This window comes from Dipodomys spectabilis, unplaced genomic scaffold, assembly GCF_019054845.1.
Source record: "Dipodomys spectabilis isolate Male_0828 unplaced genomic scaffold, ASM1905484v1 ptg000024l, whole genome shotgun sequence".
Lineage (NCBI taxonomy): Eukaryota > Metazoa > Chordata > Mammalia > Rodentia > Heteromyidae > Dipodomys > Dipodomys spectabilis.
The window spans coordinates 29940812-29968285 of NW_024870701.1; the positions used below are offsets into that span (position 1 = coordinate 29940812).

Consider the following 27474-nt stretch of genomic DNA (forward strand, 5'->3'; position numbering starts at 1 on the left):
ATCCTCACAGGACCTTATGCATACATCTAACAAACAATAAAATTCAGCAATTTTGTTGTAATTTTTTTTACTAGATTATGAGCTGCTGAAGTAAGTAAGTAGCTGTATGAAGGAGTTTTAATTCAGAATTCCAATTTGTGAGTCCAGTGCATCTTGATCAATGTCACCCTTTTATCATTCTCTCCATCTCTTCCAGTTGTATCCCCTCAAGTTATCTGGTTCCACATTGAACTTCCTGATATTCATTTTGTTAAACTCTTAGGTTGTTCAAAGGCATTACACCATTGGAATCCTTCCTAGCATCTGAGCCTAATTTGCTTAATTTTCCCCCAGGCTTTTCAAGGTCAAATAGCCTGGAATATAGTCATTCAACAATATTTATAGAAAGAATGAAGGTAGAAAAATTGGTAGGCAATAAGGAAAAATGGGTGTTTTCTGAAGTATAGAATACTAAAGCCATTGCTCATCACCAAGAGAGATAATGTATATACATTTTTATTTTAAGTACATTATATGCATGTATGGGAATATCACAACAAATCTCATCATTTTATAATATGTACTGATAAAAATAACTTTTTCAACTAACAAGATTATTTCTTAAATCACTGGCCACATTATTTAAAGGCAAAATTAATTTAAGTGAAAGATTTTTCTAGACTAAGCATATATCATCACATCTTATAGAAAACTAATGTCATTCTCAGCTACTAGGGAGATAGAGATAGGAGGATCATTTTTTGAGGCCAGCTTAAGCAAAAGTTAGCAGGACTCTATTCAAAACAAACTAAGAATGGGGGCGTTTACCTGAAATCCCAGTTATTCTGGAGCCAGAGGTTAAGAGGATAATGGATCAAGGCTGGATGGAGGAAAAGCATAAGACCATCTGAAAACAAAGCAAAAGAAGTCAATCTGTGGCTCAAGTGGTAGAGTGAGACTCTGAGTTTAATCCCCAGTATCACCAATGAAACAATAAAAACACCTTATATCCTTTGCTCCAGCAATAAACTGGCACTGTGATTTTGGGCAGGTGCTGTGCCTTCCTTTGGCTGTTTCCTGATTTTAAAAACAGCACAAGATTTCTGTAAGAATGATGTCACATAATGTTGTAAATTACTTAACACACAGTGCCTGACACAATGAAAGGAGGAAGTAAGATTGTTATTATCTGTGTATGTGTCATGGGCAAAGAATTGGGGACTAAAACAAGTATTTATTGATCTCTTGTTTTGCAATTCTATCAGGGTTTTTCTCGGGAACCAGGATTATAATAGGTAGCTTCCTTATTTTCCTAGGCTGTCATTTGTATATAAATGTTCCCTTGCTTAAGAATTGTCATTCTTCTCCTCTTAGAGACAACCCGTACTTTTATCCTTTCTTTTTCAGTAAATTATTTGATCCTTTTTGCCCATGGACAACTCAGCATTTGAAATGCATGAGGATGGATCACAGAAAGCTTTGTCTATTGGGAAGATGAACACCATCTCCAGAATGGTAAGATGGGGATTTGCATCCTAGGGAAGGTGCTCCCCAAATCCTCATGCAGAAATCAGGAAGAATTGCTGTTTAGATAAGCTCTCAGGAGACCCTCATCTCTTGCTCTTGAGTATTTCTTGCTCTGTCTTCTCTCATATATCTTTAATTCACATATTCTGTAGTTCTTTAATAGCCTAACTTTCTTTGAATTGTGGCTGAGAGTATTAATGAATGCTTTAGGTTAATGGTTATTATCACCAGCTTAAAAAAATGTACCTCTCAGTTGATGCTTTTTAGAGACAATGTTTTTATCCATACTTATCAGTGAACTTTAGAAAAGTTAAAGGTGGAGATTATTTCTTGTTTTGTTTCAGCTAACTTTTTTTTCTTTTTCCCTTTCCCTCCCTCCCTCCCACCCTCCCACCCTCTCTCTCTCCCTCCCTCCCTCCCTTCCTTCCTTCCTTCCTTCTTTCCTTCGTGTGCACTATTCCTGGTGCTTGGATTCAAGGCTTGTGCACTGCCCTTGAGATTTTTTTGTTCAAGGCTAATTCTTTGAACTCTAGCCACAGCCCCACTTCTGATTTTTTTTGTGTGTGGTGGTTTAGTGGACTTTCCTACCTGGGCTAGCTTTGAACTATGATCCTCAGCTCTCAGCCTCCTGAGTAGTTAGACTTATAGGTATGACACCAACACCTGGTTCAACTGGTTTGTGTGTGTGTGTATGTACATACGCCTGTGCATGGGTGTGCCCCAATGTGCCCCAGTATGCCCGCCTGCCTGCCTGCCCATCTTTGGGCTTGAACTTAGGGCCTGACACTGTCCCTGAGCTTTTGTACTCAAAGCTAGTGTTCTACCACTGGCCTATGCCTTTAGTCCTAGCAACTCAGGAGGCTGAGATCTGAGGATTGTGGTTCAAAGCCAGCCTGAACAGGAAAGTCCATGAGACTCTTTTCTCCAAATAACTACAAAAAGCTGGAAATGGAGCCAGCTAGATTTTTTAAAAAATGATCTCTCTTTTTGATGTTATCTTTCTCAATCAATTTGAGGAGGCACAATAATAATTTGCCTGATCGTCTATTTAAAAAGATCCAGGCAGAGTTCAGGATGTATCCATTAGTCGTGATATATATACATGTACATGATGTACTGGAATGAACATGTAGAAATGAATTGTATAACAAGTAGTGCTTGTGAAACTTGCTTAAATGGTATATGTGAATATAACTTGCTTAAACGGTGTATGTATATGGGCACTTATACGTATACGTTCTAGATTACTATGGGAAATGTACTTTTTTTAATAATTGTATTTTATTTTTATTGAAAAGATGATGAGCAGGGGTTACAGTTACATAAGTAAGGTAATGAATACATTTATTTTTAATCATTGTTAACCCATCCCTCATTATCTCCCACTTACCCCTTCCTATTCCCCTTCCCCACAAGTTGTAATGTTCGTATCCAACGTAGTTTCAAGTGAGTATCAATGTTGCTTTGGTTCATCTTTGTTCTACTGTTTCTGTGATTCCCTTTCCCTTCCATGTATTGAATAATCTTATATATAAGACACAAGGTACAGAAAACTAAGAGAAATGAAAAAAAGAGAAAAGGACAAACTACATACAGGGTCTAATAAGAACCTCTTGTTTCCATACATTGGAGTTGATACACTTTATTATCTATGGTCCTATGTACTAAGCAGTTGGGTTATTGAGATCACCTGTTAAGAATATCATAGACATATTCTAGTTCTGACAAATGAGGGAAATCATGCACCCTACATTTCTTTGGGTCTGGCTTACTTCATTTAATATAATTTTTTCTAAGTCTTTCCATTTCCTTATGAATGGAACAATGTATGCTTTCTGACGGAAGCATAGAACTGCATTGTGTATATATAGTATATCCTCTTGATCCACTTGTCTATTGAGGGGCATCTGGATTGGTTCCATATCTTAGCTGTGGTAAATAATGCTGCAATGAACATGATTGTGTTGGTAGCTTTGTATGGCCTTGTTTGTGATCATTTGGGTAAATGCCCAGGAGTGGGATTGCTGGATCATGGTGAGCTCTATGTTTAGTCTTTTGAGGAACCTCCATATTGCTTTCCAGAGTGGTTAGACAAATTTTCACTCCCACCAACAGTGTAGTAGGGTTCCTCTTTGGCCACATCCTCTCCATCATCTGCTGTTACTACTTTTCTTGATTATAGCCATTCTAACTGGGGCAAGGTAGAATCTCAGTGTTCTGATTTGCATTTCTTTTATAGCCAGAGATGTTGAACAGTTCTTCATGTGTCCCTTGGCCATTTATATTTCCTCTTCAGAAAAGTCTCTTTAAGTCTTTGGCCCACTTTTTAGTGAGGTGGTTGTTTCTTTGGGGGTTTGTTTGGGGGGAATTTAATTTCTTGAGCTCTAGGTATATGTTAAATATGAGGCCCTTGTCTGTTATATGGCTAGTGAAGATCTTCTCCTAGTCTGTGGGGTTTTGATATTTCTTGCTAGCTATGTCCTTTGCCATGCAGAAGCTCTGCAGTTTCATTCAATCTCATTTATCAGCCTTTCTTTGGTTTGTTGTGTTTCTGGGTCTTTACTAAGATAGTTTTGACCTGTGCCAAGGAGCTCTAGTGTTTCTCCTATTCCTTCTTGTAATATTTTCTGCTTTTACCTTGAGTTATTTGATCCATTTGGAATTGATTCTGGTGCAGGGTGACATATAAGGATCTAACTTTAGTTTTCTGTATGTGTTTAGCCAATTCTGCCAACATTTGTTGAAGAGGCTGTCTTTCTTCCATCCTGTTTTTTTGGCTCCCTTGTCAAAGATTAGGTGACCATAGGTCTGTGGGCTCACATGTGGGTAAGTTTTATTGTGTTGGTCCTCAGGCCTGTTCTTTAGCCAGTAACAGCTGTTTTTATTACTATGGCTTTGTAAGAGAGTTTGAAATTTGGAGCTTGAATCTCCATGAATTCCTTTAAACTCTTTCTTGGTAAAGCCTGGTTTGCCTTGCAGTGGTTCTCTTTCCTTGTGGTTTGATTGGATTTACACTCTAGCCAAGAGAATGTGGCTGCTACCTAGAATCCCATTCTCAGGCCTGATGGTGGGAGATTTTGGGGATTTGGATTTGTTAGTACAGGGGCAGAGCTGTGTCCTGGGGCTTTCCCAGGCAGCCAGAGGAGGTTTAGGAAAAGTGAAATTTTCTTAATAAAAACCTAGAAACACAACAAATCAAAGAAACGTTGGACAAATGGGATTGCATTAAACTGCAGACCTTCTGCATGGCAAAGGACATAGCCAGCAAGAAAGCCCACACATTGGGAGAAGATCTTCACTAGCCATACAACAGACAAGGGCCTCATGTGTAAAATGTACTTAGAACTCAAAAACTAAAGCACCAAAGACAAATCCTGAAAGAAACAACTGCCTCATCAATAAGTGGGCTAAAGACTTAAAGAGATATGTCTCTGAAGAGGAAATAAGAATGGCCAATAGACACACATCTCGGCTATAAAAGAAATGCAAATAAAAACAACATTGAGATTCCACCTCACCCCTGTTATATTGGCTATAATCAAGAAATCTAATAACAGCAGATACCGTAGGGGATGTGGCCAAAAGGGAACCCTGCTACACTGTTGGTGGGAGTGCAAACTTGTTCAACCACTCTGGAAAACAGTATGGAGGTTCCTCAAAAGACTAAACATAGAGCTCCCCCATAAAATGGAATTCTGGGCTTCCATCAGAAAGAATGACTTTGCCCGATTTGTTAGGAAATGGAAAAACTTGGGGAAAAAAATCACATTAAGTGAAGTAAGCCAGGTCCAGAAAAACATAGGTTCCATGGTTTCCCTCATTTGTAATAATATACATCTATCTAGGATAGTCCGAGTAGATGAGCAGAATAGCTCAAAAGCTATGGACATATGACCATACAAGATGATGCTAAGAGAAGTGAACTCCAAGACATGGACACAAGAAGTCTGTCTTTGTTGTTACTGTTTTTAATGCACTATGTAATTTCTTGATTCTTTCGTGTTTTTATTTATGCTCCCCCTGTGGTTTATCCCGTTGTCACTGTAGCTGATTTTGGTACCCCGGGTATTGTATATACATTTATCTGAATTAGGGAAGGTGAGACAAATGGTGAGACAGAGGACAAAGGGCGAACCAATGCAACAGCGATACTCACTCAGGACACTGTTGGAGATGAACTGTACAGCTGGCGGGTGGGGCGTGGGGGGAAGCGGAGAAAACGAGGGCGGGGCAACCAGTCCCAAGAAACACGCTCGCTCCCTGACTTACGCACCAGTGGCCTCGACGATAAAGAGCTAGAGGTTAGGTCGGTGCGCCCTTCTGATCCCTCAGGCCAGGGCTTGGATCGGGACTTTGGGTCCCCCAGGGAATGGTCCCTGATCTGATGGGGACCATACTCACAGGATCTGTAGCTGGTGGAGCGCTGGGCAGGCGAGGCCTGCGAGGGTGTGTTTGCGTGTGCGTGCGTGTGTGTGTGTGTGTGTGTGTGTGTGTGTGTGTGTGTCTGTCTGTCTGTCTGTCTGTCTGGTGGGGGCGGTGGGGGCAGCCGGCCGGTTCTGAGTGGGGGTCCGGGCGCTGGCGCGACCAGGTGGAGCAGGGCGCCGGCGGGCCGGTGGATGAGTGGATCGCTGGGCCGGCGGCATTGGGCATCCGCAGCATCTGGAGGGCGGCGGAGGCGGTGGCTGGCGGGGGAGGCTGAAGGCCTGTGCCGGTCTGCGGAGCCCGCAGAGCGGTGTGGAGGTAGCTCTGGGGGCGTGGGGCCGGCGGGGCGCAGCGGGGCACTAGGGGATGGCTGCGGCAAGGCCGGCGGCCCTCCACCTCCCCCCCCCCCCCCCCCCCCCCGACCAGGGCGCGATCCTCCGTGGCCCCACTGCTGCTCCCCTCCAGGGCTCCACTCCCTCTCACGCTTCCCTCCCTTCGGCCCGCCCGAGGGACGAAGCTCCCGCAGGTGGACAAGTTCCTGACATTCAGAGCGAGAACGGAGTGGGTCTCTCGAGGTAAAGTGTGTCCCCTGGCCCTGAATCTCTGTTTGGTCAGAGACACAAGTTTACCTGTGAGAGCGCCACCGTCCTGAACCTTCTCCGGAAGTGGACTTCGTCGTCGCGTGAATTCACCCCGAGTTTGAGAAGACCCAAGGCCTGGGATTACGGGGGACCCCAATGCCTGTTGAAGCACTGTGCTCGGAGGCTCAGGGAGAGCCCGCGTCACATGCTACAGTGTGGTTTTCCTTTTAAAATGCTAGCTGTGTGATGTATGCAGATGTAAGCCTTTCTTTGAGGGCACTGGACCATATTCATTGCAGCGATTTTCACTGGAAGCAGCAGGGAAGGAATCAGGAGGACTAATTTTTAGATCCATAATTATTGACAGTGGTGTGACTTTCCCAAGTCATTGTTCTTTTCTGAGCCTCATCAGGCATATGAGACAGATTTATCTAAAACCTTAAGAAATTGAGAAAAGCCAATATTGCTAATGTATCATGAAAAGAATAATGACTTTCTAATTTCTTGTAGGAAAAGGAGAGGCAGTGGTCACTGATGAGCATTTTCCTGCTGTGTCTCTTGGCCTGTGTCATCACCACAGCAATTGGAGTACTGATTCTCTCCTTGGTTCATGTTAACAACTCTCAGCCTCATTTAAATGTTCATGTGGCATCTCAAGCCTGGTTTCCTCCAACCACTGCTCACAAAGTACAGAAGAAGGTGGTTGATCCAAAATTCCAGTTTCTTAATCATTTACCTAAATCCAAGGTATGAATCCTCTATACAACAGAAAATAGTTTTCAGTAAATAAATGGTGTTTACAAAAGTACATTTCCAGTACACGTTATTCAGCTTTGTTCTATTGGAAGGGCCAGCAGGATGAAAAGGGGCAAGGGATAGGGAGGAGGGGAGAATTGTGTTTATATTTGTTTTAGGCAAAAAATTTCCAGTAGATCACTATGTGCCTAGTTGGAGAAGATAATTGCAGCGACAAATGAAATCCCTCTCTTCTCTAGCCAAGCTAGCTGGCTATTAAACAACAACAACAACAACAATTAGGATGATACACTGCCTATATCACACTGTACATATCATTACTGTCACTTCTGTCCTCTTGCTGAAGTCTTATTCCTTGTCTCTTTGAGATTTGAAAAATTTACCTCACTACCACTGCCACTTCTGTTCTGGCTGCATGATTATTCTGAGGGGTTCTGCCCACTATGTTGGTGGCTTTCATGCTGATGACTGGCTTGCCCATGCTTTTATTTTTTAGGTGTTTGAATTCCCTGGTGGTGAAATCCAGTGGGCACGGTACAGGAACAATATCAAAGACTATCTTAGTGAAGAAGAGGAGGCCTTTGGCACCAACTTGAACAGTCAGAGATCACAGATAACTCTGGGGACCCTGAGAATAAAAAGCAAAGGCCTCCGGGCCCCTCACTGGCACTTCAATGCCAATGAACATGGCTACCTAGTACAGGTATGACAGGTTCGAGAATACTCTGCTCTTAAGCATCTATGTTGTGTCTCCTCAGGGTATTATTTTAGTTGTTACAAAAATTATATAACTAAGTGATAGACAAACACCCAGGCTTTCAATTAGATTCAGTTAGATAAGTTAGGAGTACCTTCAAGCACTAGCTTATTTATTTTTGTTATCACTTTGAATTTTTTGCTATAACATCATTTTTTAAAAAAATATGCTACCCATTAAAAAGATCACTTTTAGTTCTCAGTTCCAAATCTAAAACTGGCAGCTCTGAGATAATGATCAAAGAAATATCCTTAGGAAAAAAGCAGCAATTGGGATCATCAATGAGCTTGTGGATATTCAGCCTTGTGTATCTCCAGGGTTGCCATTACATGCCTTTTTTTGTTTAGAACTTTTAAAATATTCTAAGTCAAATGAAATCAACACACCTTGGGGTGAAATGAATGTATTAGCTGAGTTTAAGCTAATTTGTTAATTAAAAAAATATCTATAGAACTTCTATATGCCAGACACTGGTGAAACAGTAGTGACTGAGCCCTCCTAGAACTTTTGTAGTTGACTGTTACCATGTTGGTCTATTTTACATTTACCATCTGCAGCCGATTTATGGTGCATTTTTCATTATTGATAATTAAGAGTACTTTTTATATTTGGACAGTTTATTCAGTTTTAAAATTTATAACAAGAGAGATTAGAGTTTGATCTAAATAAGACTAAACCCTTTCTATTTTTCATAAAGGCTCATGGAAATGAAGTGACATAGTCGATGTTTCTTTTTGCCTTCTCTGTATATACAAAGTTGATAAAGGAGAATAATCTCTGGAAGGCTTAATTTTCATATTGTTGGCTCAGCAATGCTATAGCAGTAAGAGAAAGGAAAGGCAGTTAAGTAGACTTTCCTCAAAGGAGAGCCCTAAACAAACTCCACACTAGGAAAATTGCTCTGAAGCACATGCTACTATATACATTCTAGGATATAGCCCAGCCTGGGAAGGTAGTTCTGGAAGTTCAAGAAAAGTTTACATCAGTTTCTAAATTCAGACTGTTGGAGTTGAATATTTTCTACGCTCTCAAGAAAATTATGAGATCATCATAATATTTTGGGGTCAGTCGTGGGGCTTGAACGCAGGGCATGGGCACTGTCTCTGAGATTTTATGCTCAAGGTTAGTGCTCTGCCACTTTGAGCCACAGCACCACTTCTGGTTTTCTGATGGTTAATTGGAAATAAGAGTCTCATGGATTTTCCTGCCCAGGCTGGCTTTGAATTTTGATCCTCAGATCTCAGCCTCCAGAACAGCTAGGATTATAGGTGTGAACCACCAGCACCTGGCAAGATCATCAACTCTTATGAACAGGTCAAGGTTCCAATGAAAAAGAGTGCTCACATTATAGTGGAGAGAGAAAGGAAGAGGGAGAGAGAGAAAGAGAGAGAGGTGGGAAGAGGAAGAGGAGAAAAAGGAGGTAGTGAAGGAGGAGGAATAGGAGGAAGGACAGGAAGGGGAATGGAGAGAGGGAGAGGGAGAAATAATGTGCTTGGCCTGGCAGAAACTATGCTGCCTGTGCTATGTGCCTGGAGTTGTTGGTGCCTTGACTGGAAAAGAGAGATTCTGTAGTTCTTTGTGTGTAGATGAAGACAGAGTTCTGTAGAGTACACCTTTCTCTTATATTTTTAATATCCCTTCATCCAAGTTACATATGTTATCTGTATAGGTAGAACAAAGGCTTCTTTTTCATTCACCCTTGTATTCTATACCTTATAGTGCAATACTGAAGATCAGAGTAGAAACTGAAAGAAAATAGAGACTTTCAAATCAGCAGAACCAAAGTGTGATGTAATATGATCAAAAAGTGTAGACTTTGGCGCCAGACTGCTTAGATCTAGACCTTAAGCTTTTTAATGTTGGGAAATTATTACATTCTTTCCAAACTTCATGTTCTTCTCTGTAAAATGGGATAATACCAATACTAATTTTCATATATTTGACATAAGGAATAATTGAATTAGTCAAGTGTTTTGATAGATATCTGTCAGAATAAAAGCAATAAGGGTGAGCTGATACTGTTATTAAAATTATATGCAAACTGTTATCTGGAAAATATACACATATATGAATGTGAGCATGAACACATCTTTTATTTATTTTATTTTATTTTATTTATTTTTTGGGTCCAGTCGTGGGGCCTGAACTCTGGGCCTGGGCACTGTCCTTCAGCTCTTCAGCTCAAGGCTAGCACTCTACCACTTGAGCTACAGCACCACTTCCGGCTTTTTTCTTTTTTCTTATGTGGTGCTGAGGAAGCGAACCCAGGGCCTCATGCATGCAAGGCAAGCGCTCTACCACTGAGCCACCTTCCCAGCCCATGAACACATCTTATATATGGTGCTTCACTCTCTTGAATTCTAAAACATGGCATCCCAACGCCCCTACGGAGGATGGAGGAATTGGCAGTTTTACTCTTTTTATACAAAGTAAAGATACTCACATATATGTATCTGTACATATAGATATATAGATAGACAAATAATGATCTAATATATCTATGGTATTAAATTTTTATAGGGTGGTGATTGGAAAGTAAGTTTGAAAACAGCTTAGAAGAAAGGTAATAAAAACAGATTGAAAAACATTGTTCTGCATGAAGTAAAGTCTGCTTTTCTGTTTGTATTTCAGGGAACAGCATGGATTGGGGTGGTTGATGATGGTGGTGAAGTAGCTACCACTTACAATGTCACAGCTGGCCAGGTGATCTTCTTCCCTAAAAATACACTACACTGGATAAAAAATGTGGGCAATGAAGACTGCTTTTTCTTGCTCTTCTTCTCAACACATGATGAACTTCAGACTCTGGACATTGATGATGTATTCTTTTCTACGCCTGAAGATATTGCTTCCAGGTCACTTAAGGTACAGGCCATTTCTTTTTTTGTTGGTCATGGAGCTTAAACTCTGAGCCTGGGCGCTGTTCCTCAGCTCTTTAGTTCAAGGCTAGCACTCTACCACTTGAGCCACAGCACTACTTCCAGGTACAGGCCATTTCTGAAAGCACGTATTACCATGAAAGTATTCTCTACATAGGCACACAGAGAGCATAAATAGTTGTGTTTCTAGGCAGTAATCTACACAGATTAGAAGAAGCTGGCTAATAGTTACAGTCATTTAAATAATGGCCTAAAAGTATATCTTGTGTTTCTAGTACAGACAAAAAGTGTTGAAGTTTGATTGCTTTTTATTTTCCTTCATGTAATGTAGATCTTCCATAGGTAATTATAATATATTGGCAGAAAGATTATGATATAGTCAATGGAAAATTGCTATAATTTATATCCCTGAGGAGTCATAAACTCTTCAGAAAGTCATTTTTTCTGTAAGAAGTTTGCTACGTGTAATAGACCATATTTTCTTTTCATTTTATGAATTGTACAATGAGTAAATTATATTTTAAAATTAAAAATGTAATGCTTATCAAAAATGTTGAAATTATTATTATTTTTTTATCGGTCGTGGGGCCTGAACTCTGGGACTGGGCGCTGTCCCTCAGCTCTTCAGCTCAAGGCTAGCACTCTACCACTTGAGCCACAGCACCACTTTCACCTTTTTCTGCTTATGTGGTGCTGAGGAATTGAACCCAGGGCCTCATGCATGTAAGGCAAGCACTCTACCTCTAAGCCCCTTTCTAGCCCCTGAAGTTATTATTTAAATTCATTTAGTTGTGCTAATTAAGATGATCGTTTGTATGATATTCTTATTTCAAGTCCAAATAAAGAACAAAATATTCAGAGGAGGAAAACAACAAAACATGTATTTTCTGTTTCTCAGTTGAGCTCCATTTATTCTTGTCAAAATCAATTTTGTAATTCTAAAGTTTCTTGATAGCTTACAAAATGGCAATGTAATTACTTACAAGTAGGAATTTACAAGCACAGGGTACAAACTTCCCCCAAATATAGGAGATAGGTGAAATGGTTAAGTTCACTTTTTGATGAGAGAAAATATATAGGAAGAAATCAACCAGGACACTCATATCTAATGAGAAACTTTAGAATAAGGACATTCTAAATGCCTGATGGGACTAATAGTTATGTTTCAAACATCTAGGTAAAACTTAAAAATAAATACTATGTAGAAAAACCTATGTATGTTCAGAGACTTTATATTTTACTTAGTTGACTCAATACTATTACCTTATTTTATTATCTGTTTGGCACCATTTTAAAACAAGTTCTACATGCCAAACATTGTGAACTTTACCTCTTGCCTAAGCTTGTAAAAACTTCTGTTACCAGAGAAAGGAGAGGATAAGAATGGAGGAAATCCTCTACTCAGCTTCCCAGTCTCCCAAATCAGAGAATAATGAGATCCACAACAGAAAACACCTTGAGGTTTTCCACTAAAATGGAAACTCACAAAGAAGTTGACAGGACTTAATTAGGAAAGCAGGATAAAGTAGAGAGAAAAGGGGAAGAGGAGCACTTCCCGATTGATGAACAAGAGGAGAGGATAACAAGGATCCTGAAATCATCTTTTCTTAATGTCATTAAACAATTCCCATACTTTTCCTGAAGAAGTGTACTTAGAATTTTAAAATTTATTTTTACTAATTCATGAGCTACCATGTTTTGATATCTATCATATAATGCTTAAATTAACTTAAACTTACCTCCTTAGTTATCAGTTGTTTGTTTGTTTTTTTTTTGTCAGTCATGGGGCTTGAACTCTGGGCCTGGGTGCTGTACCTCAGCTCTTTGGCTCAAGGCAAGAACTCTACCACTTGAGCAACAGTGCTACTTCCAGTTTTCTGGTGGTTTATTAGAGATAAGAGTTCCATGAACTTTCCTGCCTGGGCTGGCTTTGAACCGTGATACTCAGCTCTCAGCCTCCTGAGTAGCTAGGATTACAGGCGTGAGCCACTAATGCCCAGCTGTTATCAGTTCTTTATGGTGAAAAACTTCTAAAATAATTTCTTCTAGCTTTTTAACATGTATGGTATATTATTGTCAGTGGTCACCCTATTGTGCAAAAACATGAAAAGGATTTTCTGACCAGCCTGCAAGTTAGACCTTAGAATCACTACTTTTGATCTCTCTAAGTATCCTGAGGGACAACTGGCTACAGAGTGATGTGAGGATGCTCACAGTGCAAATGGGGCAGAACTGCTGCTGGTCCACGATTGGCACTGGAGGAATTCTGTGATAAATTTAGGACTCTACAGGAAGTTGTCGAGATTAATGTACTTGTAGTGGCTTCTTGTGGTCTAGAGAAATATTCTACCACAGAGAGTATTGGTAAGCATGAGAAATAATGTATGTTTGTGCAGGTGTTTGTTCTGTCTATAAAGAACCATTTAAGTTGGCTGCATATAATCGTAGCTACCCAGGAGTCTCAGATCTGAGGATTGTGGTTGGAAGTCAGCCTGGGCAGGAAAGTTTGAGAAACTCTTATCTCCAATTAATCACAGAAAAAAAAAAACTGGAAGTGGAGCTGTGACTCAAGTGTTAGACTGCTAGCCTTGAGCAAAAGTAGTTCAGGGATAGCACCCAGGCCCAGAGTTCAAGCTCCAGCACTGAAGGAAAAAAAGACACATTTAAAACCAAAACACAGGGCTGGGAGGGTATCTCAGTGGTAGAGTGCTTGCCTTGCATGCACAAAGCCCTGGGCTCGATTCCTCATCACCACATAAGCAGAAAAAGCTGGAGGTGGTACTGTGGCTCAAGTGGTAGAGCACCAGCATTGAGCTGAAGAGCTGAGGGACAGCGCCCAAGCCCAGAGTTCAGGCCCCACAATTGACAAAATAAAAAACTAAAAACAAACAAACAAAAAAAACACATGGAAAAGTTAGAGGGTTTTCATGTCACAAGCATAAGGGGAAATTGGTTAGCTCTTCTGCCTGGGCAACCTTGATGGCTATGCTACTCTTCTTTCTACTGTTAACGTGTATAGAATGTTTCATTAAATGTTGTATGTGGTTTCATATGTATTTCAGCCTGAAGGTGGAATTGATTTCATTAGAAAATTCCATAAACAAGCAGAAGATCAAGGAGTCAATCTTCCTCCCAACTTGGCAGAACTGGTTACAAATGTTAGTTATGGACAATCTCCTGATAGCCTTGTATGGAGATACTTTTTTGACCTTAAAGGTATGGTGTGTTTTTCAATTCAGGCTGTTCAGTTATGTCTACATCTATATTGATAAAGATCTAGAGATCTAGATAAATTTGCATATATGTAGATTAGATTGACAGATTTTTAAAAATTTTTTTTATTGTAAAGATACTGTACAGAGGGTTTACAGTTGTATGAGTAAGGTAGTGAGTGCATTTCCTCTCGAGCATTGTTACCCCCTTCTCTGTTTTTCCCCTACCATCCCTTCTCTCCCCACCTTCCCAACTCCTCCCTTTCCCCACCAAAGTTATAAAGTTCATTTTCAACATAGTGTCTTGTTTCATTGTTAGAATGGGTCACCCTGTATCGTTGTTTCAGCATTTTGTTACTCCCCTTCCCCTCCCCAAATTAGAAAAATGTTAATATACAGGATGCAGGGTACTGGAATCAAATGCAGTGAAAACAGGGGTTATACCATGGGGGAAGAACATACAAAAGAAACAAAAGAAATCACATGGTGCATTGTAAGTACTTTACCAACAGCAACAAAGAAATGACACTGCCCCATTTGTTAGGAAATGGAAAGACTTGGAAAAAATTATGCTAAGTCAAGTAAACCAGGCCCAAAGAAATATAGGTCCCATGGTTTCCCTTATTTGCAATAACTAGTTTACGTCTAGGATAATCTTACCAGACAAGCAGAAAAGGTCAAAAGCTATGCACATATGACCGTATAAGATGTTGCTAAGCGAGATTTTTTTTTTTTTAATGATGGGCCACAGTCAAGAACAATTTGAGTAAAACCATAGTTCTCAACAGAGTAGGTGGTAAGAGTCTAGGAAGAAAAAAGCAAGTGAAAAAGGTATTCAAAGTATGGTGGGTATGTATTACGTCTAAGAAATGCTACCAGAGAAAGCTGGTAAGAGAGGAAGGACCCAATCATTGCAGGGTTCAGAAGACAAATTGCTTTTGTACTATACCTTAATGGGAGGGCAGAGGAACTAATTAGTAATAAGGGAGACAAGTAAAGATCTTTAGCTTTTTCAAGTAAGTACCTGAATCATAGAGAATAGAAAGGAAGTGGCTGATAGTGGCAGATGAGATCAAGTACTCTCACAGTCCAGGAGCGCACGAAGGACGAAGGCAGTTGTGAGAGGGAGAGAATTGCTGGGAAGCAGAGATAGACAGGACTAGATAGCTGACTTGAAGGATGAGGTACAGAATGGCTACAGAATTTTCTAGCCGTATTCTCTGAGTTGAATAGAATATCCTAAAGGGGGACAATCTGTATTAGAAAAAGAGCTTGAAAGGTAGAAAAGACTCTTAACTGTGTCAGGTTAGTATTGGAGCTGGAATGATCCCATGCTAGCAATTCCCACTCTATTCATTTTCTGTGAAGAGAAAAGCTGTGTACTTCACTGATACTCCCCTGGAGTACAGTTTTGAAGTATGTGGTCTTATTTTGATTTTTTAAAACTTCATCTGATTCAGGTTCAAAAGAATATCAATTTCCAGGAGGAGTAATACAACAGGCACAATATTGGAAGAGTGGAAGTGAATTAAGTAACAATGAAAAAATTTTCAGTGAATTTCTACATCAGGTAATTGAAAAAAAACCCTTTGATGAGAATTTAGGTACGCTTTAGATCTGCTTTAGCTTTCTTTTGGACAAAGGAAAAGGAAAAATCTAGTCAAATATTGGTTGGTCTTTATCAATGTTGTTATATCTGCGGATTTAGTAACATCTTCTTTGGCATGGATAGTTTTGTTTTCTGTGCTTAGCTGTCTGTATTACATAGTATGGCATCAGATTCTGTGGGTTCAAGTTTTACTTTTTTTTTTTCCTGGCCATGGGGCTCTGGCCATGGGGCTTGAACTCTGAGCCTGGGTGCTGTCCCTCAACTCTTAAGCTCAAGGCTAGCGCTGTACCACTTGAGCCACAGTGCCATTTCTATCTTTTTCTGTTTGTGTGGTGCTGAGGAATTGAACCCAGGGCCTCATACTGTGAGGCAAACTCTGTACCACTGAGCCATCTTCACAGCCCCGAGTTTTATTTCTACTTCTTAGTTATGATACCCTAGGTAAATTCCTTAACTGACTTAGATTAATTAATTTAATTCCATCACCTGTAACATGAAGAGAATAATACTACCAACCTGTAGAGAATGAATTTTTTTAATAAGGACACAGAAAAATATATGGTAGAGCTGATAAGTATTATGATCATGATTGTGTAAATTATTAAGTTGCCAAGTAGAATATTAATGTTACTTATTTTTTAATATTAAATCAGAATTGCTAAATCACTGGATTTCTTTTTTCCTTTCTTTGAAGCATCAAAATGCCCTGGCCTTGAGTACACTCAGAATTTATAACAATGGATTACGACAGCCGCATTTTCATTTTAATGCAAATGAAATGGGATATGTATTAAGTGGATGTGGGAAGGTAATTTCTCAACAAACATTTTATTTGGTCTTTCTTTAATTCAGAAGAAAAGCAAATGGAAGGTTTCTTCATTTTAGTTCAGTTTTTAGTAACATAAAAATGACAGTCCTAATAGTTTTCTGGGAACAGTTTCTTCAGAGGAGACTGTGCAGACTCCATTAGATAATTTCCAAGTTTGATATGATAGAAAGATTCCAGATGTTCATGAGAAGAGGCTCAGACATTTCAGAAGTGGTGAATATTTGTGATGTGATAGAGGATCTGGGATGTAGACATAGGTTTTCAAAGTTTTGCATTGCAAAGTGAAAGTGGGCTTATGTGAAATAATGGTTAGATGAATTAGGGAGGGGAAGCTGGGAGGTGTGTCATCAGTTATGATCAGGATATCTGTGATGCTATTTGTTATCCTTGTGAAATTATTAACATCTCTTTAGGGAACTTGGTTTGGATGGTCACTTACGTGAAAAGCCAACCTGTGTAGTTACTATATTGATTTATTGTGCTTATTCTAGACTGACTTGGGTTCCCTGGTAGTATACAGAGATAGAAAAGGGTTTTCTGGCCTATACTTTTCTGAATCTTGGAAGAAAACACCCAAGCTACATGAAATTTTGTTCTGTAATTCAGAATCTTTTTCTATGTTTTTAGAAGTGACAGTTTTGGTAAATTAGAGAAGGGTGTAATAGTCCTTCACAGATTACATTTTAAAGATCAGACTTTTTGTTATTCTTTTGTGCATTTGTGTGCATGTAGAATGCAGTGATTGGTATACCTTTTGTTTTTTCATGATGTTCTGAGTATTGAAATCACTAATACATTTTGAAAAATATTTGTCAACTACAGCATCTTGAATTTTGTGGGGCTCTGTCTCTGACACAGATTTTATATGAAAGATGGCCTTCACTACTCTTTCCCTGCACTAAGAAGTCCCCATATAACCATATGCTCCTGCTCTTCACCCTTAATGATGTTATCATTCCCCCTTAGGTGGGCATTGTCAGTGCACAGAGTACAATGGAGTTTAATATCCATATTGGAGATGTGGTATTTTTCCCTACTGGAGCCCAGCATTATATTAAGAACACATGTGATGAGGATTTGCTCTTTGTGCTCGCCTTCAGTACTGGAGATCAGGTAAGAATAAGTCAATTTAAGAGAATATTGAGTGCCAGTGATCTTGAAAATACTTTGCTAATGCCCTATGTCTGGATCAATGAGGGTTCTCATTACATGTATGTTAAATGAAGGACTGAATGAATAAACTGTATGAAACAGTGAAAATTTAAATCAAGTTATCTCTCCATTTGGTTTAAATGGTTCCATTTATAACATTTTCATATTTTCTCTTAATCTTCAAATTCTGAACAAAGATCAGTATGCTGGGGATCCATGAAGTTGTTTTAATTACTAGTAAGGCAGATATTAGAGAATGTTACTAGTATCTGGGGTAAATGGCTATCCTAATACTGATTTCAAGGTTCATATAGATTTCTCCATGTTGAGACAGGCCCTTACATATCTTATGGCATAAAGTAACAGAATATATGCTTTTTGAAGGCTTGTCAGCTCCCTAATGGACAGGAGAAGGTGGGGAGAAAAGGGGAAGAGGAGGAAGAAGGGAAGATAGGATTTCTTTTGCATGTTTAAAAAACATGGGCTGGATGCATGGGTAGCTCATAATTGTAATTCTAGCTACTCAGGAGACTGAGATCTGAGGAACACAGTTCAAAACCAGCCCAGTCAGGACAGTCTGTGAGACTCTTATCTCCACTAAACCTACCAAAAAGCCAGAGGTGGAATTGTGACTTGGCTCAAGTGGTAGAGTGCTAACTTTGTGCAAAAGAAGTTCGGGGAGAGTGCCCAGGCCCTGAGTTCAAGCCCCAGGATTAGCACCAAAACAAAACAAACAACACAACAACAAAAAACCATTTTGGGCTTATGAGTAGCATTGCTTTCATCATTTTTTATAAAAAATCTAATGTGTGTGTGTATGTGTGTATGTGTGTATATGTATGTGTATATGTATCTATGTATCTTTGTATCTATGTACCTATGTATGTATGTATGTATGTATGTATCTATCTATCTATCTATCTATATTGTTTTTGGCCAATCCTGGGGCTTGAACCGTGGACCTGGGCACTGTACCTGAGCTGCTTTTTGTTCAAGGCTAGCGCTCTACCACTTGAGCCACAGTGCCACTTCCAGCTTTTTTCGTAGTTTTTTTTGACAGTCATGGGGCTTGAACTCTGGCTGGGAGCTGTCATTGAGCTCTTCAGCTCAAGGGGACCACTCTACTACTTGAGCCACAGTGCCACTTCTGGTTTTCTGGTGGTTAATTGGAGATAAGAGTTTCATGAACTTTCCTGCCCGGGCTGGCTTTGAACCATGATCCTCAGATCTCAGCCTTCTGAGTAGCTAGGATTACAGGCATGAGCCACTGGGGCCCAGCTTTTTTTGGAGATTAGAGTCTGATAGACTTTTCTGCCCAGGCTTGCTTTAAACCTCGATCCTCAGGTCTCAGCCTCTTGAGTGGCTAGGATTACAGGCGTGGGCCACCAGCGCCCAGCTTCATGTATGATTCTCTATAACATTCAAGTAAATTATTGTATTAAATAATTGTTTAGCCTTTAAAGCTGTATCCTACAGGTGGACCTGTTGCAACAATAAGAAGTACAAATTGTCATGTCCAAAACGAGCTTTACAACGTTGGTGCGGGGTGGGGGGGGGGGGGAAGGGGGGGAAGGAGAAGGATTGGGATTAGGGGGGGAGGGCGGAGGCTGGGAAGGGATGTGAAGGGTAAACAAAGGAGGAGGCTGCAATGCTTGGTAAGAAATGTACGCATTATCCTGCCCATGTAACTGTAACTCCTCTGTACAGTATGTTCACAAATAAAATTAAATTAAATTTAAAAAAACAACAACAACAAAAAAATAAAACTGTATCCTATGATTTATTGATTAGATAGAATTTTGGGAACAAATTATGTAATTTAGGTATTCAAAAATCCTTAGGACTAGGATTCTTTCTGAAATGGTAAGGATTGTTTATTTTAGTTTAAATTTTTTTTTTAGGGCTGGGAAGGTGGCTCAGTGGTAGAGTGCTTGCCTCGCATGCATACGGCCCAGGGTTTGATTCTTCAGCACCACATAAACAGAAAAAGTCAGAGGAGGAGCTGTGGCTCAAGTGGTAGAGCGCTAGCCTTGAGCTAAAGAGTTGAGGGACAGCACCCAGGCCCAGAGTTCAAGCCCCATGACCAACAAAAACAGAAAAGAACAAACAACAACAAACAACACAAAACACACACATAAAAACTGTTAAAGTAGTTTTACAAAGAAGTTATAATTCCGTAAGTTGAGTTATGAGTACAGTGTCTTGATGGCAGGGATTTTATTTTATTTTTTTTTGTCAGTCGTGGGGCCTGAACTCTGGGTCTGGGCGGTGTTCTTCAGCTCTTCAGCTCAAGGCTAGCGCGCTACCACTTGAACTACAGAGCCACTTCCGGCTTTTTCTGCTTATGTGGTGCTGAGGAATAGAACTCAGGGCCTCATTTATGCAAGGCAAGCACTCTACCACTGAGCCACCTTCCTAGCCCAATGGCAAGGATTTTAATAGTCTGTTTGTTTGGGCATCCCCAGGGCAAGTCTAACAACAGACATATAGTTTTTCTGGATATGATTTTTCGTACAAGGAGATCTTACCAGATTTCCAGGAAAGATTGCAGAATTAGCTGTGGAGTAGTATCTCCAGCATGGCTTCTATCCAAAGGTGGACTAGTTTCTGCTTGATACGACTCCTTTTCTAGCATGATATCCCACCTTCTTTGAAGGAAACTAGAAAATTCTAGCACTTGTCTTCCTGATTGTTAAAACTCTCTAGGGCAGAAAGATGGAATCAAAAGCTGGCAGATTTAGTTGGAGAATTCCAGGGACCCCTACTTTGGGTCTTTTTCCTCTTATTGCCACTGCTACGCCTCTTGCCATCTTTTCTACAGCCATTGAAAGAACAGATCAGAAATCAGCATACCATGCATTTATGGGGAAAAAAGCCAAATCCCAAAATCACATGTTAGAGTTTTAAAAGTTAATAAGGAAAGAGTGCTAAAAAGATGGGTTCTCTATGGCAAGGAAACACTGGCACCCAGAGTGAACATGTGAAGGAATCCATAGTTAACCAAGTACTAGGAGGTAATGTAGTGCCTTGTCTCTGACATATTTTTTTGTTTACATTGTCAGCTACAAACTCTTGACATGGATGATTATCTCCAAGCCACTGCAGACCACATCTTGGCTCAGCTTTTCTTCAGGAAGCAAAGTGAATTTAAGAAGATCCCCAAATTCAAGGAAGACCAGGCAATCAACCTGCCTTAGTTAATGATGAGTTTATATCTATTATTCTTCATTGCTTATTGTGGTTAAAGAAGGACCACTGGCTAATGGACTGGGACTCTCTTAAAAAGATAATGGGACATCAAGCACAGAATATCCCTGGGGCCTCTTTTAGTTGATAGTGATTACAGACAATTCACACTCAGGGAACATGTGTGGAGAAGAACTGACAAATTTATGTATTTTTTTATGGATTGAGTATTTTTATATTAGTAAATTTGCTATTTTCGTGTTGTTATTTCACATTTATTCTAAATGTAAATAAATTGTCCTTTACACATGTACTAGATATGGTTGGTTTTTAATGCCTTTAGATGCCATCCTTTTCCAGTAATTTTTTTGACAATGAATGAGGTTTTCCTTACATATCTCAAGTGTTTGTTCCTAGGTTAAGAGGATGGGTACATTCTTTCTTCCTCTCCATCCACCTAAGTAGCTAACTCTGTTCACTACAACTGCAGAATAAAGTGACGATGAAGAATGGCTCACTTTTAACCAGGGAATGGTCACCTACATAATATAATTTAGACACACAAAGACAGCTTTTCTATGCTTTGATTGCTTGCTAGTTCAATTACCCGTCTATCCACTCATTAACTAAAATTTTATGAGAAGCTACTGTAAGCTAAGCATTACAGTAGATTTTGGTAATTATATCTGTCTTCAAGGAGCTTATAGCCAACTGAGGGGCATAGAAAAACTTTGAGTGTGATATTCTTTTAATTTGCCATAGTAGGTGTACACTCTAGTACATGATACATGCACATAATCTAAACTCTATATGTGCAAGGATGCATAAATGAAACAACAGACCTAGCTATGGGTGCCATGCAATGTGATGTCAAGACTATGGACTGAAAAGAATAGCCCTGAATGATAGAGATATGCCAAAGCATGGAGAGGAAGATGGAATATGTGGATGTGAAGGCTGCTCCAGGTTGAAATGAAAGGAGTCATTGGTGCCAGGTGTGTACTTAGGAGAACGCAGTTCATAGTGGCTGAAAGGGTGGAGACAGTCCAGTGGTGAGGGATGAGGTTGGAGAAGTAGGGAGAGATCAGATAGTAAATAGGCTGTTATCCCTTGGAACCACCTTGCTGTGCATTTACTATATTGCTTTTTTCCTGAAGAGCCAGCTACAATCCGAAGTAGGAAGCAATGGCTGGTGTTTGGCTAGGAGGGTGATGTGGTTGGCAAGACTTAAGAGGCATGAGGCATGATTAAGAGGAGAGGCATGATTGAAAAGATGCATTGAACTGCAAAAGGGAAATGGCTACATGGAAGAGGACATCCAAATCCAGGGGAAATAATCCTACAGGTAGATAACTGCAAAGACAGGTTCATCTACAGATTTTATCTTGGAAAATTAAATGTACTATAAAGCCAGTTTATATTCTTGTATCAGGAAGAACTGGGTTAGATTACTGTGAGGGTTGCTGAAAGGAGACTACCCTATGAGTTCAGACAGAAGAGCGTTTATGAGGAGAACCAAACTTCCAGGCTGCACTCTAGAATAGGATGTAGTGTGCAGCATGTATCATGTAGCAGCTGGACTAATGGTGGATAGAGATTGTCTAGGGAAAGGTGGAGGAAGCGGTTTGGCCGAAACGGATGTGCAAGTGACCTCAGTCCTTTTTGCTGACTCAGTCAGGTGACTGACAGGTGATTAGCTGCATGTGACCACTGGTTTGGGACAGATGATTTCTGGTAAAGCTTTGTGCTGTCCTTCACAAAGAGTAGGGGTGGGAAGGGGGCTGTTCTGGGCATACCTAACGTTTTAGCCTTCTGATGGTTACAAAGGGGCACCCACGCTAGCTACTTCCTGCTGGCAAGGGGTGTCAGTTTTAGGGGTAAAAAGTGAAGATGTCATCAGGACTGGGAGAAGTCAACAACAGTTCCTTGGTGGTGAACCTGAGTATGCATCTTTGGATGAAATCTGAAAGAAGGCTTATAAGGCAAGGACTAAACAGTAAGAAAAAAAACAAAAACCAAACCACTATTTGAGGGCTCACAAATGGCAGAAAGAAGGGCAGCCATCTGTTCAGGGAGAAAATGAAAGAATTGGATGACTTGGCTAGTTCTGTCTCTTGTGTTCCAAGCAGTCCTGGAGTTGGCCTTATGGAATCCTTTAGCGGGAGTCCAGTGAAGATGTAGAAGGGAGGAGTCATGAAGAGGTAGAGGGAGGAGTCAGTGAGGATGTAGATGGGATCCATTCTTCCCCCATGGTATAACCCCTGCTTTCACCCCTGTAATTGATTCCAGTGCTCTTGTTTGTATATACATTTTTCTAATTTGGGGAGGGGAAGGGAAATAATGAAATGCTGAAATATGGATGCAGGTTGACCCATTATAACAATGGAATGTACAAGACACTATGTTGAGAACAAACTTTACAACTTGGCCAGGGGTGGGGGAGGAGTTGGGGAGGTGGGGAGAGAAGGGATGGTAGGGGAAAAACAACAAAGGGGTTAACAATGCTCGATAGGAAATGGGCTCATTACCTTACTCATGTAACTGTAACCCCTCTGTATGGTATTATTAGAATAAAAATTATATATTTAATAAAAAATGTAGAGGGAATCTGCAAGGATCTAGAGGGGAGGAGTCTGTGAGGAGGTAGAGGGAGGAGTCCGTGAGGAGGTAGAGGGAGGAGTCCGTGAGGAGGTAGAGGGAGGAGTCCGTGAGGACTTGAGAGGGGGTCCATAAGGGATGCAGAGGGAGCGTGTGAAGACATAGGAGGAGGCAGCAGGTGGAAGGCATCCCATACCAACTGAGGTCTCTGGCTGAGAGTCAAATTCTCCATCCAGGCCTCCCCCAAATGAAGAGACTGGCCAAAAAGCATAGGGAATCCCTCTGGTGTGCTGCCATGTTGAAAGGGAGATGGATGAACAGAGGGCCTGTAGATGGGAGGTGGTGTAAATGTGTGGCTAGCAATGATAAAGGTGAGAGATTCAACATGGGGTTCCTTTGGCAGTTTGGGCTCAAAGAGGATTCAAGGCCAGGAGGCAGATTGGCCCTTGGAGAGAAAAGAAGGGATCCAGCAACACCATATCCCTTCCAGAGTGGACATCAGATGTAGGGTTGCCGAAAGGAGACGGCCAAGTGATTCAGGTAGAACCAAACCACACTCTAGGCTGTAATGTGTAGCGTGTAGCAGCTCAACTATATAGAGAAAGATTATATAGGGAAAGGAGAGGAGGAGGTGTGGTCATGGCAGATAAGGAAGTGACCTCAGGACCTAGGGTCCTTTTGCTGACTCACAATCAGGTGATTGACAGTTACAGGTGACTACCAGTTTCCGGTAGGTGATTTCTGGTAAGGCTATGTTCTGTCTTCCATGAAGAGGAGGAGGGGAAAGGAGGCTGTTCCCCCCGGGCAGACCTAACCATTTCCATGTGGTTGTTAAAGACTTTATGCATCTTGGTATAACATTATGTCACTGGGAGTTTTTCATGATTTTACATATCTGAGATGTTACTGGATTCTTTTTACATACTAAAATATCATTAATATTACCTAAAGAAAATAGATTATAGTGCTGGAAATCCTTAAATTTCCTAATAACATATTTGAAATTTGACTTAGGAAAAATACTATGAAGTTAAAAGATTAAAGCTGAAAAGTAACCTAGTGAAAACAATTGAAATATTATTGGTACATATTGTTTCTCAGTAGAATATGTGAAATTTACTTCTTCAAAATTTACTTCTTTATTCTAATATTGGATTGTTTTCTTCTTTTGGACTTTAAAAAAATTTATGCATCGCTGGGTATCAGTGGCTCATGCCTGTAATCCTAGCTACTAAGGAGGCTGAGATCTAAGGATCTCAGTTCAAAGCCAGCCCAGGCAGGAAAGTCCAGGAGACTCTTATCTCCAATTAACCACCAGAAAACCCGAAGTGGCTCTGTGGCTCAAGTGGTAGAGAACTTGCCTTGAGCTGAAGAGCTCAGGGATAGTGCCCAGGCCTAGAGTTCAAGCTCCATGACTACCACCACCAGCACCACCAACATATATACATACGTGTATATATACTGGGGAATGAATTCAGGGTGTTGTACATGTTGGGCAAGAATTCTACTGTCTGGGCCACCCCTACTCCCACTCTCCCTACCCCCAGTTTAAGAAAGGTTAATACTTGTTTCTATTCTCTAGGCTAGCTTCCTTCTTTTGAGTGCTTTTAGGCTTTTTGGCACATCTACTTTAGTTTTCCTATCAAACTGTTGGCATGAACAGTGAACTAATTAGACTGGCATATGAAATAATATAGGCACAACTCAGACTTTTTATTGAAAAATTTCCTTTAAAACTGAACCCACTCTCACCATTTTATAATAGACATTGCATGATATGGCCATGTTTGATTAATTTCAATAATAGCATGCAAAATATTCTTAAATGTTGAAATAATTCAAAGGATTTCTTTTTTCAGTAGCAGCTTTGAATTTTCCTGAGTAGAATGAATTTAATTTGAATAGAAGAGTCGCTGAATGTTCCATTGCTTCTAAGTACCTGACATGAAATTTCCTTTGTTTATGCTCTTATTCCTGTTTATCTTAGAGTAATCAGGCTGCTTTTTTTTTTAATCATCCAACCAGTCTAGGGAAAGGAGTTACTGTTACAATGTAACTAGATTCTCAATGGTGGTAATTTATCTTTGGTTGAAATGAATCACCAGTATAGTATCATTGCTCACAAAAAACTAAAGAAAGTACCTTACTTATGCAACTGTGACCCCACTGTACAGCATCTTTACAATAAAATAAACACTAAAGAAAGAAAATGATGGCCTCAAATCTATAATTTTATAATAGTCTGATTTATTCAGACTCTTCTTTGCTTCAGGATGCAGAGTGGCTCATGATGAAAGGAAGTAAGTGGCAAGGCTTCGGCTAAATGGGATAGTGGATCATGATGAGGAAGATACTGGGTTCATTATCAATTGCCAGTAAAGTTTGTTTCAAGTTCTTGATGCAAAGACTTTAAATGGCTCCCCTGCTTCTATAACATTTTCAATGCTGCTCAAATGATTATTGCCCTTAGAGGCAGTTTTGTCTCTGTCTGAGGAGTTGAAGATAGTAGTACTCAAGAAGAGAAAAACCTGTCAAGCAGGAAGTGCTTGAAAGCTCTTTGAAGTCTATTTTCTTCTATTTTATAAAATAAGCCATTGGAAGTAGTTTTACCAATTACATGCTGAACTTCCTCTTGGTCTGTGTATGAAAAAGAATTCTGAAATATAAAGAGAGTAACAAGACAGAAAAATAAAACAGTAACAAAGAAAAACTGTGGACTTGGTTTTTGTTTTAAAATGCCACAAGTTCACCAAGTGTTTACTATGGTTTCTGAGTTGTACACTTTTGGATGTCACACTTCCCTAACCAAATGATTGACTCTACTTTAGTTAATATATTTAGCTACTTTAAGGTTTAAACTTTAACATACAGATAGCTGGGCGCTAGTGGCTCATGTCTGTAATCCTCACTGATTGAGAGACTAAGATCAGGGGGATTGCTGTTTCAGGCCAGCTGCAGGAAGAAAAGCTTATGCACTCATTTTCAATTCTAGATGGGCTTGGTGGGAGACTGAAATGGGTGCTTCAGTCTCAGTCTGAGTCTGAGCTTAGTCTGGCCTGCTTCAGGGATTTCTAATTTGGCTGTCCTTCTATTTTATTTAATCCATAGCCTGTTTTTAATGAAATATAGCCATCCTAAGTAAGTAAGATCATGTTATTTTCCCTTTAAATAAAACCATCCAATGGCTCCCCATTTCACCCAGAAAGAAGCTAGAGTTCAGAATGGTCCAAAATGGAGGGGTAAGAGAGGAAACCTGCATGCAGCAGCAAAGTGGGAGGTGACAAAGCCAAGACAAAGCCAAGCCCTGCAGGGATGGTGGAGATAAATGCCATGCCACCACTCAGCTCAGTGGGTGCTTTACAGTTCAGGCCCAAGCAGCAGCATCAACTGCTGGATCTCAGACATGTCTCTGGTCTGTCATAAGTGCTAGCTATATCCGATGCTTATCTCTATTAGGAACAGAGACCCAGGTATGTAACTAACACATTGTAATCAATGGGAGAGAGGATCTCTCTACTTGGTGAGGAAATGCAATATGGCTTCTCGATTTTAGAAAGTGCAGAGCAGCTTTTGACTTTGCCAGGGCTCCAGAGCATGAGCAGGATGGATAAAGTGTTTAGAACTAGCATAGGCTGCAGTGTCCGTGACATAGATAATACCTGGGGGAAAAGCCCTGGCTCCAGCCCACCATCATGGTACCCACTGCTTTCAGTGGCAGTAACAATGACTGGAGGACACTAATATCTCAGGACGAAATGGCACAGGGAACTTCCCAGATGACATGGTTCTCAGTGGCTTTGTGATGGCTTATGACGCTCGAAGAGATGGTGGCAGAGGGGACTCCATTTGATGTAAACATTGGGTAATCTGAGAGATATGCCAAGGGGCATTGAAGGATTGTGTGGTGAATAAGAGTAAGCTAGGAAGAATTCCTATGTCTATGGTCTGAGGTATACCAGGGACAAAACATGTCATCAGGTAAAATAA

At 40.3% G+C, this 27474-nt stretch overlaps 1 protein-coding gene across 4 annotated transcripts in view; it reads left to right on the top strand.

The window, feature by feature from the left end:
- CUNH18orf54 (chromosome unknown C18orf54 homolog) overlaps positions 1-21205 on the top strand; it is a 51974-nt gene extending 30769 nt beyond the window's left edge. For 3 of the 4 annotated variants that reach the window (XM_042675186.1, XM_042675187.1, XM_042675184.1), the window contains 2 exons: positions 1387-1494; positions 7020-7105. In XM_042675186.1, the coding sequence (XP_042531120.1) occupies positions 1387-1477 (91 nt within the window). In that variant the 3' untranslated portion in view covers positions 1478-1494; positions 7020-7105. Of the gene's footprint in view, positions 1-1386; positions 1495-7019; positions 7257-7761; positions 7969-10653; positions 10888-13963; positions 14118-15573; positions 15684-16416; positions 16531-17517; positions 17665-20765 lie in introns of those variants that run through there. The other variant, XM_042675189.1, reaches the window with a different exon arrangement.
- The last annotated feature ends 6269 nt before the right edge of the window (positions 21206-27474 follow it).